The sequence below is a fragment of the Oryza sativa genome, chromosome 3, assembly GCF_034140825.1.
Source record: "Oryza sativa Japonica Group chromosome 3, ASM3414082v1".
Taxonomy (NCBI): Eukaryota; Viridiplantae; Streptophyta; class Magnoliopsida; order Poales; family Poaceae; genus Oryza; species Oryza sativa.
Window position 1 is genome coordinate 28,037,987 of NC_089037.1, and position 14,650 is coordinate 28,052,636.

Here is a 14,650-nt window from a genome sequence, read left to right on the forward strand (position 1 = left end):
AGACACCGAGTCTGATTTCACAACCACACAAAAGCACGGACAGACGCTTAACTTGGTTCTTGGCAAAAGATGATCCACCTAGCAAGCTAGCTACTTCCTCCATTTTATATTATAAGATTTTCTAGTATTGTCTATATTCACATAAATATTAATGAATTTAGACATATATGTCTAGATTTTACATATTTACATATGTTTAGATTTATTAATATCTATATGAATGTCGGCAATGGTAGAAAGTCTTATAACCTGAAACGGAGGGACTAGTTACTTCAGCAGTAAAACATGAACTGCTTCACATTCTCCTTAATCTCTGGCAGCGGCTTCACCGGCACACCACGGTCGTTCCGCCGAGAACCGCCGGCTGCAGAAGCAGAAGACGATCCGTGGTCGGGGAGTGATCCCTCCTCCAGGTAGTGCCGCGCTCTGGAAGCCGCCAGGTGCGCATAGTACACCGGAGGAACTGCTCGATTTAATTAATTTCACAGACAGATCAAGCAAACAATCAACCAACTATAGCAATTATCTGAAAAATAATGGAATGGGATCACGCAGAATACAGCTAACAGTGATGATCGATAAGATATGGAACTTCTTCTTCAGAGTTCAGGCTGTAGTGTACTAAAAGAAGTTATGAACTTATTAGGCTTACCTATGGAGACTGATCGCGTGCAGCGTGCATATCTGCAAGCCAGAAGATCAGGATGTTAATTAGTACTCCCTCCGTATTTTAATATATGACGCTGTTGACTTTTCGACCAACGATTGACCATTCGTTTTATTTAATTTTTTTATGTAGATATGAAAATATTTATATTATGCTTAAAGAACATTTGATGATGAATCAAGTCACGATAAAATGAATGATAATTACATAAATTTTTTGAATAAAACGAATGGTCAAACATTAGATAAAAAGTCAACAGTGTCATATATTAAAATATGGAGGTAGTACTCTACTACGGAATTTCATGGAGCTGATGAAAAAGGGGTTAGAAGTGGTAAAACAGTAACAAGGGTATAGTACTGTAGTAGCAGAAAAAACACGGAGAAATGCTTACGTGTAGCACAAATGGTAAGTCAATGTTTGCAATGCATCGGCGCTGAAATTGTTCTCGTCGAATAGAACATAGTAATGCGTGGGGTGGCTTGTTCCCTGTTAGAAATGAAAAATTATTCCATTACAAGTTAGAAGAGGGCAGTAGATCACAATGCAGGAACTAGACCAAGATGATGTTCTCAATCTCCTTAACACGTTTCTGTAGATTTTTTTTTTGCCGGGTCGGCCAAAGGATAGCCGATCAATTTCATTAAAATTTGGGGGGGGGGGGGGAAATACAGTAAAATGTTACAATGACATTACAATACCGCGGTAGCCAGAGAAAGACCTAGCCAACCAAGAACGAGAAAAGAAAGCAGGGCTAAACCACCCGCAGACAGTCATGGCGATTACTCGTGAAATTGGGAGAAAATTCCAGCCACCCTCCATGTTTCTGTAGATGTATTCGTGAGTTCCTAACCTATCCCACATATATGGACCTGGAATTTAGTTCAATTTCCAGGACCATCCCCAGGGATTGGCTGGGATTTGGGCCTTGCTAATCAAAGCCTAACTAAATGAGAAAATGGCATGCTACTTCACTGAGTAACTGCTTACCTGAATGCCAGAATGGCTACAAAGGTAAAAGTCAAATTCACTGGGATGGCATATCTTAGTGTCAACAACAGTTCCTAAGAAGAAAAAAGTTATTACTATTTGAGATAATACAAAATTTTGCATCAGGCTAATTGCTGCCTGGAAAGTTAATTCTTACCAGGTAAGATGTTTCTGCTTCGATCCATCTGATCCCTCGCGTGATGATCTTCAGGAAAAAGACGGGTGTGATGCCTCTTTTGCACCACAACAAAGGTAACTGGAGGGAGGTAGCCCTCCTCTATGCTAGCACAAGCCTGCAGGCAGAAGCATACATAGACTAAGAAGATCACAAAACAACACAAATGCAAACTGCAAGCACACAAAACATAGAAACATGAGAGATAATGAGGCTGAAAAGGACCTTCCGAATTGCATCCATTTCACTAAGCAGAACTTGGCTAAACTGGCCTTCACTAACACCGTCTCTGCATGCCAAGAAAATTGAGTTCTCGTAGCAGATAAAAAAGGAGAATTAGAATAACATAGCACATATTATTTGCTTCACAAACCGATAAAATATTATCCTTCCAGGTTTGTAGCTGCCATTTGCTTTACGGAAAGACTCTATCAACTCTCTGAAACAACAAAGTTTTTTAATGAAAACATGCGCGAGCAAGGTTATTGCAGCAAAAGAATAATTAAATTAGACACTGTCCATGCCAAAAGTACCTGATCATTCCACCATAAACAAGTCTGTTCTGTGAATCTTTCACCTCTGTGAAGAGATCAGCTATGATCTCTTCCCTATGGCTTTGCGAAGAAACCGAGCATTTGTATTTTGACACTTCTGGCCAATCCATCGATGCAACAACCTGCTGACAGTATTAACATAACTTGAAACATGAAGCATATTATGATAAGGAATCGTACGAGCAAGATAACTAGTAAGAGAGTACAGATTTCTCGTAAAGGAGTGAAATCACTCATTGCTAGTATCTGTGAATTTTAAAAGAGGACAATACTGAAAGCAAGATATAGTAGCTACACCAACACAAAAGAAGCATTCAATTTAAATCGAGATCTTTTACGGTGTTTGCATTCCAAAATAGGGAAAAATCCAATGCTCCTCAATGCCAGATACCATGTAAAAAGTATTTGAGTATTGGTTAGGTAAGTATCAAGGGTAAAATAATAAATTTGCTAGTAGAGAGAAAAAGTATAATTGTCTCTAAATTTAAATCGGTACCGTGTAGGTTCCAATTAAGTCGTTTGCCTATTAATGGCCTATAGGTTCTCGTTTGCGTGGTTTTCTCTAGATTTACATTGTGTTCTTCAATGTTCTTGTTTGCGTGCACGTGCTTTCTTCTAGATTTATATTTTGTTCCAAATAACACGTTTAACGTTTATTGGCACAAAAGTTCTGGTTTGTGCGGTTTTATCTTTTTATGTTTTGTTCTCCTCAACCATGTTGGCGCTTCTCTCTCTGTTTAATTCTGATGAACGAGTTCTAACCCAAGAATAAGAACGGGACAGATGGGGAAGAAGAAAAAAAGATCCAATTTTAGAGCTTTTACGGTGTTTGCGAGATACTTAGAAGTATTGAGAGGTGGAGTAATATAAGCCGTTGATCAAGAGAGGGGCAAGGTATGGAAAAAGAATTTTGTAATCAATGGCAGTGAAGTAATTAGTTCAATATGAACAACGTAAATCGGGCATTAATTTAGTTATTGAATAGATCTCACGAAAAAAGATCAGATTGGATCTTTTTTTTCTTCTTCCCCATCGGTCCTATTCTTATTCTTGGGTTAGAACTTGTTCATCAAAATTAAACAGAGCGAGAAGCGCCCACATGGTTGAGGATTCAATATGAGATCGGGTAAGATCTACTTTACATAGTTGATTAGTTATGTATGCAGTTCACATATTCCATCGTTTATCATGTTCAAATGGAAGCAAGCATGATGAATATTTTATCTACAGTTCATGTTTTCGAGGGATATATCGATAAAATATTTAACTTAAATTGATTACCTTCGGTGATATTTTAACCGGTCAGGTTCTTGAAACACATTAAAAATCTCTTCTTGAAACAAAATATAAATCTCTAAAAGAATTAAATGAATTAGTTTTGCCATGTTCTTTGGAATAAAACATAAAAAGATAAAACCGCGCAAACCAGAACTTTTGCCCCAATAAACGTGTTATTTGGAATAAAATATAAATCTAGAAGAAAACACGTGCACGCAAACAAGAACATTGAAGAACACAATGTAAATCTAGAGAAAACCACGCAAAAGTTAACCTATAGGCCATTAATAGGCAAACGACTTAATTGGTACCTACACGGTACCTATTTAAATTGAGAGACAATTATACCTTGTTCTCTCTACTAGCAAATTTATTATTTTACCCTTGATACCTAAGTACCTAACCAATACTTAAATACTTTTTACATGGTACCTGTCATTAAGGAGCATTGGATTTTTACCTATCTTGAAATGCAAACACCATAAAAAATCTCGATTTTGCTCCGGTCCAGCAAAAAGTATCTCGAGGTACCGCCGTACCGGTGCCTCACGGTACCAAATCGTCCAGTACCTCGAGATACTTTTTCTCGACCGGAGCAAATCTCTTCAATTTATATTCCCCAGCCCGCAATTGACGTATAACATAAACACTTCTGTTTATAATTCTGTCACATACAATCACCGAAGTCATTGGCTATATCTTTTACACTGAGGCACATTTAAAAACTAAATGGAATTAACTTACATCGCCATGAAAACAAGTAGAGATCAAGAAAATACTAACCGCAGCAATTGATGGAGATGAATCCTCCCCGGCAGGTGGATGGGTCACGTCAGCTCCAAAGATCATTGTAGGCATATCTGTTAACAGAGGAATTCTCCTATGCAAAGCATCTTCCAGTACTGTATTTCGTCCACCAACCTATGTTCAAATTGTTAGTGGAGTGAGCTACTCTCAAATAATAGCCAAATTGTTCGTAAAGCTAAAGAGACAGTGCCCACGTAATCCATGTACTGTCAAAGTAGTATATCCTACCTTAACATTGATTTTAAGTGCCAGGTTTCGGAGATATTGTGTTGGCGGACATTCTGAACATTCCTAGCTAAACAGCACTGAGTTATCACACCAAGTTCAGTTTCACAAAGCCGCTTTATCCTTCCTGCAGATATTACAGATGTGAGACAACAGATGGTTAGCAAAAACACTGCCAAAAAGAAAAGGTATACCTGAAAAATAATTATCATCAATTTGAGAAGTAATTTATGTGCTTACCATAAAAGACAGTTGCATTTGCATCAGGTAGTACTATTACCAGTAACTCAAGTTGTTGCCCGATCACACCTTGTTGAGAAAGAAATTCTGCAGATTGTCGATGTATATCTCTGACAGCAGCATCTAAGTGATCTTGGCGTTCTTGCCTAATACGGACACATGGTTCCCCGGTAATTTGCTATGGAAAGGAGGATTATACAATTAAACAAACGTATACATGCCCGAAAGAGGACCATATAGAAAGATAAAATCTTTACCATGCCAATGCTATTGCACACACGAACCAACTCCTTGCAAAACGTCCTAACTTCAGCCAGACGTACGCAGGAAGCAAAAGTCAAGCATGCCCAGTAATTGATGGATCCACCATTGAGCATCCTCTGAAATATCCACAAACAAAAGAGAATAATTGTTCTCATATCCATTCAAGCAACTTACAGTAGGTTAAAATAATATGATTTATATAAACAAAAATATAGAAATATTTTTAAAAAATATATAACACTGTTAATTTTTCCAGAAAACAAGAATTGATCACAGAAGAAGTGGAAACATTACCATGTTAACCTTTAATCACTAGTACATACAAGTAATTAGATTTGTCACATGAAAAGTAGAATTATCATAAAAATACTTCTCATTGTATTTTTTTTATTAAGAAACATGCGAGATCATATAATTTAGAAAGATAATGGACAGGATTGTGTGTGAAACACATCATCAATGTTCAAAACAGAAGGTATATCACATTATCCTCTCCCAAAATTGAAAATAGATGTGCAATTACATTCTTCTGGGAAAACATAAATAATTGAAATTTACCACAATTTGACAGTCTAGAATATAGCTCAAAATGAAAAGAATATACCTTGTTATTCATGTTCCACTGACCAATGGAAGGATTACATACTTTCTCTTGTCCAGAGTCATGGTACTTAAGCTAAAAGATAGAAATAGGAAATCCAATGCATAAACAAACGATAATGATATAATTTACCCAAAATAAATATATTTACCATTGGAGCAGGGAGTACACGAGCATCGACTAAGGCAAGTTGGTTTGTCACCCCGATGCCAAATTCTCTGGCATGATAATCATTGCCATAGTTGTTTTCATTAGCAATCTGTGGAAATAGAAATGGTAGTATATTGTAACCCAAAAAGAATAAACAATCTAATACAAGGAGAAAAGAATATTATGAATGCCAAAGGAAAATACAGGTGAAATTGACAAGGTTAGGCGTGGATTCCTCTGGGCCGGGAAGGCCACCGCGCATGGAGGAAGCTGTATGGTCGCCTGGAGTCGTGTTTGTGCGCCAAAGGAGTTTGGCGGCCTGGGAGTGCCCGACCTAGAGAGGATGGGCATTGCACTGAGATTGCGCTGGTCCTGGCTTCAACGCACGTGTTTGGACGAACCGTGGCAAGGACTGAACATTCCTTCATCTCAGAAGGAGTGCACCTTTGTGTCGGCTTATACCATCTGCACGGTGGGCAATGGAGTTATGGAGCATCCATTTTGTTCTAGGAGGACAACTGGCTCGGAGGGTCCGCTCTTCGTTTCTCCGCACCGTCCCTATACGCCTGTGTTCCGGCGCGCATCAAGCGCAGGAGAATGGTCGCTGAAGCTCTCCTTGGTCGCAGGTGGATCAGAGACATCACGGGAGCCCTCGGGGTGAATGCTTTTCTCGAATACCTTCGTCTCTAGTCCACTCTCTCGCGACAGATTCTCTCTTGGAAGTGGAGTCCTACTGGAACGTACTCCTCTAGTTCAGCATACCATGCCATGTTCATCGGAAGAATCCGGTTCCAGGACACACCAATTTGGAAGTCACTGGCCCCTCCTCGCTATCGCTACTTCCTCCGGTTGGTCACGATGAATAGATGCTGGACTGCTGATCGTCTTCGTCGTCGAGGGCTTCCCCACCCCGTCCGTTGTGTTCTATGCGATCAACATGAGAGGAGACCATAGATCACATCTTGATTGATTGTCTAGAATCCCGTCAACTCTGGTGGTGGGTTCTCTCAGTGATCAATCTGCCAGAATGCATGCCCCTGCACGAGGCCTCATTCCATCAATGGCTCTGTTTTGGCAGGACAAAAGTCATGAAGGATCGTCATCGGGGCTTCGACACCATTGCGGCTTTGATAGCTTGGACGATTTGGAAAGAGAGAAACGACCGGGTGTTCAACCTTCAACAGCGGCCATGGGCGGAGATAGCAAGAGCTATGGCTGCGGAGGCGGAGCTATAGTGCCTGGTAAAGGTGGCCGTTCCGTCGCTTAATCTCTAGTTCAAGAGTCCCTAGGTCGTTCCCTTCGGTTGTGAGATTGTAGTCTAAGTCCTTGTTGCACTACCCTGCCCCCTTCAATCCTGTATTTGACTTGTAAATAACTTTTTTTTTGAGACTTGTAAATAACTTGTATTCCTCTTAATACAAAGATATGCTACTAGCATATTCCAAAAAAAAAATTCAGGTGAAAGATAGGCAAAATTCACCTCTAAAATACTATTCTCCCTTTCTTCTGGTGTCTCACGTGCCAACCTCAACATGCGTGTGACTTGACATTCATTTAATTTTCTAGAATAGCGTTGTCCTTTTACTATGCGGCAAACCTGCACAAAATATGTACATTTTATTCTAACAAAATATGTATATGCAAGCATTAGATGTAACATATGTATATGAGTTACCAAATATAATGGATACATAGGAGCCATAAGAGCCCTAAAGACAAAAGCTACCTCCATAGGTAAATATGTTGGCCTGCTGTCGCTGCCAGCCTGAAGGCACGGCCAGTTAATATATTTCAAAGAATAACTGTATTGGCGATTGAAGTACTGGACAACTGATACCCTTGTCCCATCTTGATCAAACCTGTACAAGCAAACATAACAAGTCGATGTATATGATGTGGATAAATAGATAAAATTCAATCTGATCAAATAAAAGGTGCTTGCATTGTCCTTCAAAGGAGCTGAAGTTAGCCCAGTAATTTTGTAACGTATGGACACATCACGTCGATGTGTGGTCTCAACCCGGACTCCTTTAAGGGCTTTCTTTAGCTACAATGTAATAAAAACACAAAAACAAGACACAATAATGTAACCATCCGTTTTGTGCACATAAAAAGTTTTACTGTGGGTGCAAAGCTACCATGGCACATACTTTCAGACGGTCCTGATCACGTAAACACCTTGAATAAGCATCACGAATGTTCATGTTCAGATAGTCCAATGCAAAGTCAATTACTGGCTGAGCCTTGTAAAATGTTGTTGCAGAAATATCTGAACAAGAGAAAAAGTTCATGAAATCACTCATTTGCAAGTAACAAGCATCATAACAATGAGGGAAAAATCCTAGAGCCAGAAATATCTGTACTCTTAGGTGGGACGCGCCAGACTTTCGGTTGCCAAAGCATTGAGCAATAACAGATGGGTTCGAGGTCTGCAGGGCCGGTGTACTGTCCAATGAAGCAATGGGAGAATTTTTCCAACTCTGGGAGGAGGTCTACGATATGTCTCCATCCACTACTGGAAAAACCATCTTTCGTCGGTTACCCGTCGACCGATGAAATCAGATGGAAACTAACAGGCGATGGAAAGTTCTCGACTACATATCAGCCTATGACATGTTTCTTCATGGCAATGGAGAACTGTCCCTATGGGCTATGGCGAGCTGCTGTGGCGCTCCAGGGCCCCCTCGCGCATTCGTTTCCTCATGTGGGTAGCGCTGAAGGGCCGGTGTCTCACCGCCGATAACCTGGCTAAGCGAAACTGGCAGCATGACGTTCTCTGTCCGTTGTACCAGCAAGAGAACGAAGACTGTCACCTCATGTTTGTGACTTTGTGACTATACGACGGTTTGTGTGGCGAAAGATTAGGAGGTGGTGATACCAACTTCGCAATTCCGGCGGATGATGATAACACTTTGGCTGACTGGTGGCTCGCGACAAGACGGCGTTTTCGGACGAGCTACAGGACGAATTTTGATAGTACCTTCGTGCTAATTTGGAAATAGCACAGTGCCAGAATTTTTCAGCATGTTTCCAAGACGCCAGAGCAACTAGCAGATGATATAAAGGAAGAAATTGTTGTTTGGAGGGTAGCCGGGATTTTCTCCCAAATTAGCGAGTGATCACAGTTACTGTGTATCGGGATCACTCGCCAATTTACGGTTAAAATTTTTTGCCCCTGCTCTTTTTCTCTCTCTCTCTTTTGTTCCTCGCAGGACCTGGGATCAATCCTAGACTGGCGCTATATCTTCACGTCGTTGTAACTATTTACTGTTTTTCTTCCAAATCTTAATGAAATTGGTCGGCCTGGTTGGCCCGACAAAAAAAATAAAATAAAATGCAGTCTTCTTGATTCAGAAGCAATTTAACTTGTGTTGAGACAGGTATTCTCTATGGGTGAACACATTATTGTTTTAAAACCAAGGATCAAATTGTGTCCTGCTTTAATTTATTTAGAGGGCAACTCATAGTTGCATTCTGAATAACATATAAATACTACTGCCATGGGTACAGTAAAGAACTAGAGTATGAATGCTTGATTTAAGGTAAAGAATTAGGGACGATACCAATATTAAGAGAATCCCATCTGCGAGGGGCGTAGACTCTGGTAATACCCTCTCCACCATTCAACGCCACAATCAATATCCTTATGTCCAAATGCTTGTGAGAAAAACGATCTTGAGATGGATATGTACCTGTCACAAGTTAATAATTAGCAAGAAACATGTGCTTATGTAGCATACCATTATATACGAATAACCAATATTATTAGACGGGAACATATCCTATACACACAAACTTTCCGTGCACACTCCGTGCACACAAATTAGCAAATACCACAGAAAATTCTAGAAAAAATTGGACACATATTTCTAATAGTATTACACCTATGTATGAAAATCTTATCTTCAAATTTATTATATTTTAATTAGCAGTAACAAAAAAAGACAAAATCATGGCAGATTTTTACCCTTAAAACTGTCAGATTTTTCTTTTTCTTTTGTTACGGTTAAAATATAATGAATTTGAATATGAGAGTTTGCAGATAATACTGATACTATTAGGAGTAGATGTCTATTTTTTTATAGAATTTTTGTGACATTTGCTAGTTGGTGTGCATGAAAAGCTTGTGTGCATAAGAATTAGACAACGTCAAATGATAGAAACTGGTAGGTAATGGTCAAGAAACCTGTGCTGCCACTCTATATTCTATAGAAGGGAAAATATGCAAGATGCATTACCTTGAACTGGGACATTCCCTAAGAGCGATATCAAGAGCCTGGATAGTGTCTTGCGGCAGCTCTCTCTGCCTACCAGCCAAGAATTGCTTAAGGCTGTGCATATATAAGTTTGCAGCACCAGCACACTTTATGGTCACTTTGAACTCTTTCTCCCTGGAGAAAAAAAAATCAATGCAATGCACAATGACAATAGCTAGGTACAAAAGGAACACATGGACAGGAAGACATTACCCCTGGTTTCCTCTCTCAGGGTCGTTTGCAATTTTGACAACGAACTCTCTGTCTGTAAAAGGCAATGCACCAGCCGTAAACATGCCTTTTCTTCCATCATAAGCAGGCGAACGCCGCCCATCCAAGTATTTTTTGTGTGATCTTAAAAGTTCATTGATTATATTCCTGTTCCTTTCTCGAGATCTCAATTCAGGGGCGATGGCAACCTGTACCAATAAATAAATAAACACGTAGCAACTGCACTTAGAATGTGAAAATATATGTTGAAGTGATGCAGTGCACAGAGAGAACAAAAAAAACAAAAGCATGCATCCACCATGTATATAACCACATGGACAGGGGTTTCACATCTCAAGTGCTTCTGTGCTTGTATTTCACAAGGTTTAAAAAGACATTAACTATTCGGTAGAGCTTTGAAAAATTCTATATGCCACATATTTCGTCCGTTTGAGTTTATTTTTTATGGTTGGTTCTTGTGAGTTCCTAAGTGTGAAAAAAATATAAAAAAAATAAAAATAAAAAAGTTGCACATCTCTCTCCTCTGCACTAGAGAGAGGAGAGGAGAGGAAAAATTCTACTTCCTCCATTTCACAATGTAAGTCATTCTAGTATTTCCCACATTCATATTGATGTTAATGAATCTAGACATATATGAAATGGAGGGAGTACATATCACATATTTCGTCCATTTGAGTTCATTTTTTCTATGGTTGGTTCTCGTGTGTTCTTAAGCGTGAAAAAAATATATAAAAAAAAGGAAAATAAAAAATTTCGGGGGGGAGGGGGGGGGGGCGGGGGGCGCCAGCCACTCTGGTGCGCTCCTCTTGCCACCTCAGCATCGCCCCGCCACGTCGGTAGGAGGACAGTGTCAGAGAGGCTGGTGGGATAAGTTTTTTCAATGGTCTATTTGCAAAATAAGTTTTTTAAAAGGATCAAAATGTGAAAAATCCAGCGTATGGATGTTGGGGAGGGATGAGTGATTATGTATACGAGGGAGGTGGGAGGTGGAAGGGGTTTGTGTTTTGAAGGATTGATCTAATAGTTGGAGATAATGGGTCAACCAATTTAAGTTAGAACATATAGCTAAGTATTTTTTTATTTTTCTTATAATTTTTATATGGTTTTTTTCTAATTTATTAAAGTTCCATGTAGCGGCTTATGAGTGTTCATAGGATGTCATATGGCAGTGATAAATATGAGGTAGTAAACAGGAAAATGATTCTCAACTCTCGTGGAAATGTCTCGTTGCTCTTTGCATATCATCTAAAAAAAGTTTTGAAAATTTTGGACCAGATGGATTAATATGTGATATATCATGCCAAAGCCATGCAAATTCAAATTTGACACCTACTACAAATCACAGAAAAAGAACAAAATAAGATCTACTCCCTCCGTCCTATAATATAGCAACCTAAAACCGGATGGGATACTTCATATTACAACGAATCTGGACAGGAAGCTTGTCCGGAATCATTGTACTATGAAGTATCTCGTCCGGTACTAGATTGTTATATTATGGGACAGAGGGAGTATCTACCAAGTGTAGTCAATTATTTTTTAACTTACAGAAGTTAAATTTAAGCTTGTATGGTCGTGGAATGATCTATTACTACATATTAATCTATGGGTGTGTTTAGTTCACGCTAAAATTGAAAGTTTGGTTGAAATTGAAATGATGTGACAGAAAAGAAAAGTTAGAAGTTTATATGTAGGAAAGTTTTGATACGATGAAAAAGTTAAAAGTTTGAAGAAAAAGTTTGGAACTAAACTCGGTTTATCTTGAATTTTTTTTATAATCGTTTCGACGACATGAAAGAAATTGTATGTGACATGCAGAGTTTAAAATCCATTCTTGTACTAGAAGTCAACTTAATAAAAAAAGTTACTAAAATACAAAGCGAAACCGGGATGGAGTACATCGTAATGGTAGATCTCCTTGTCGGCAAGCTGCACGACGAAATGGTTGGCGCGGACGCGGCAGCTCGTCCCGACCGTCCCGAACCCCGGCCTCGCCTGGAGCACCACCGCCTTGCTCGACGTCGGCGGCAGCGCACCGACCGCCCGCGACGGCGGCTCGACCTCCCCCACCGCCGGCGCCGAAGCAGACGACGACGACGACGCCCCCTCGCGCGCCTCCATCCCGGCCGCCATCTCCGTCTCCACCTCGCCGCTGAGCACATCCGCCTCCGCCGGTTGCAGCGCCGGCACCGGCGCGGCGGCTCCGTCCCGGCCAGCCCCAGGGCCGGATCCCGTGCCCCGTGGAAGCGGGACGCGGGGCTCCACGGCGTCCAAAGCACCTCGACCGCGTTTGCGTCCGCGCTCGCCGCCACGGACACTGCTGGCGCCGCCGGGGCCACCGCGCCGGCCCCCTACCCCGCCGCCGCGGGAAGACATGGCCGGTAGACAAGCAAGCGGAGCTAGAAGCACGCAAACCCACGGAAGGAAATTAATGGAAGCTGAAGGCCTGAAGCGAGACGAGGCGGAGTGGAAGAGCGACATATATAGGTCGACCCACTCACGGGCCCTCTCCCTCTCACTGACATGGCGGGCCCACGTGTCAGCGGCAGCGGAGGAGCGCATGGAGATGCGTGCAGGGGGAAGGGAGGGAGGCATATGGACGGTTGATTGCTCTCTCTCGCGGGCATCGACGCTGCGTCACGTACTCACGTCACGCAGCGTCGGGTTTGTCTCATGTCTAGTCGTTACTCGTTAACTAGAAGGGGATGTGAGCTGTCGCCGCTCACACAGAAAGGTACTCTCTCCATTTTAAAATATTTGACAACGTTAACTTTTTAGCACATATTTGACCGTTCGTCTTATTAAAAAAAATTCGTGAAATATATAAAACTATGTATGTACATAAAAGTATATTTAACAATGAATCAAATGATATAAAAAGAATAAATAATTACTTAAATTTGTTGAATAAGACGAATGGTCAAACACGTACTAAAAAGTTAACGATGTCAAACATTTTAAAACAGAGGGAGTACAAAAGTTACTAAAGTCAAAACAGTAGGTATTGCTTATTGGCTTTTTTTGGGACATTTTAGCATGTACTGATAGTAAAACTATAACTAATTAACTTTAGCGGATGAGGTCAATGAAAAACACTAAGGCGTGGCCAATGAAATAACATGAACAACGAAAACGATACTCCCTCCCTCCATTTCCGTTGTTTGACTTTTTTCTAATTAAACTTTGTTTTCATCGTTTGACTTTTTTCCGTAGTTAAACTTTGTTAAGCTTGATCAGATGCATAAAAAATTTAACAATATTTAAAATATGAAACTAGTTTTATTAAATCTAACAGTTTAAAAATATAGGTCCCATCGTTTGGCTTATTTCCTTATAAGCTAAAACGGCTTATTAGGAAATAAAAATGAATTTGTAGGTGAAACTTTTATAAATGTGTTCTTGGTGGCTTAAAAGCCAATATTGTAAAAGAAGCTACGTTGAAAATGTCTCAAAATCAATCTCAAAATTAAGTTTAAAAATTCAAAATTTGGCTTTTTCTTTGGCTGATTATGCCATCCGATGGGAACCATATTTGTTTAAGCACATATTTTTCTATAAATTTAATTAAACTTAAATAAGTTTGGTTAGGAAAAAAATTAAATGACTTTATAATAAGATGAAGCGGAAGGAGTAGGAAAAACCATGCGCCTGAGAGCATAGTGGCTTTTCTATCGTAAGACTAACAACACCTAAGCTTTCAGACAATTCATAAAGTATTTACATAGTTGTATTATTGACCAAGTTGCGTGTTTAGTAGAAAATGGCTAATGTCAATATAGGGAACAGAGAACAAAACATAATAAAATGTAAGCAACTCTGTCACGCAAATTACACCATGAATAATGTGCAAAAAAATGTGTTCTAGCAAAGTAAAAAAGGACACGCTTAATCTGTCATACGTATACAATACCACGCGGCAAGATCGACTAAGACTGAAAGTCACTTAACTAAGGACCATAACAAATTTGGATTCTTCAGCACGCTGAACTCCTAATGTTTTCACCTGCTGCAAGTAGCTTCCCTGTGACGAACAGGCAAAGATAATTCATTTTCCAATATATATAATCATGGTAATATTGCCAATGCAATGCCAATATTATCATGACAATGGTCCTGAAAAAAAATACATGGATAATTTAGGTATATGGATTACGGAATCACCCATAGCCCCTTAGATTGTTGAACCAAATTTAAGACAATCACCAATTAATT

General features: G+C 39.9%; 1 protein-coding gene across 1 annotated transcript; it reads right to left on the minus strand.

Annotated features, from left to right (window-relative positions):
- Window positions 1-219: 219 nt before the first annotated feature.
- Window positions 220-12,879, minus strand: LOC4333733 (protein argonaute 11-like). Its single transcript, XM_066308808.1, is given in 24 exon segments — window positions 220-463; window positions 653-684; window positions 1,062-1,156; window positions 1,658-1,731; window positions 1,815-1,950; window positions 2,058-2,121; window positions 2,206-2,271; window positions 2,366-2,508; window positions 4,448-4,585; window positions 4,700-4,747; window positions 4,750-4,823; window positions 4,937-5,114; window positions 5,194-5,316; window positions 5,805-5,876; window positions 5,953-6,060; window positions 7,432-7,548; window positions 7,678-7,822; window positions 7,898-7,998; window positions 8,102-8,220; window positions 9,515-9,528; window positions 9,530-9,643; window positions 10,190-10,342; window positions 10,421-10,626; window positions 12,338-12,879. Coding segments are annotated over 24 exon segments (2,988 nt in total). The 5' UTR covers window positions 12,815-12,879; the 3' UTR covers window positions 220-272.
- Window positions 12,880-14,650: the final 1,771 nt, after the last annotated feature.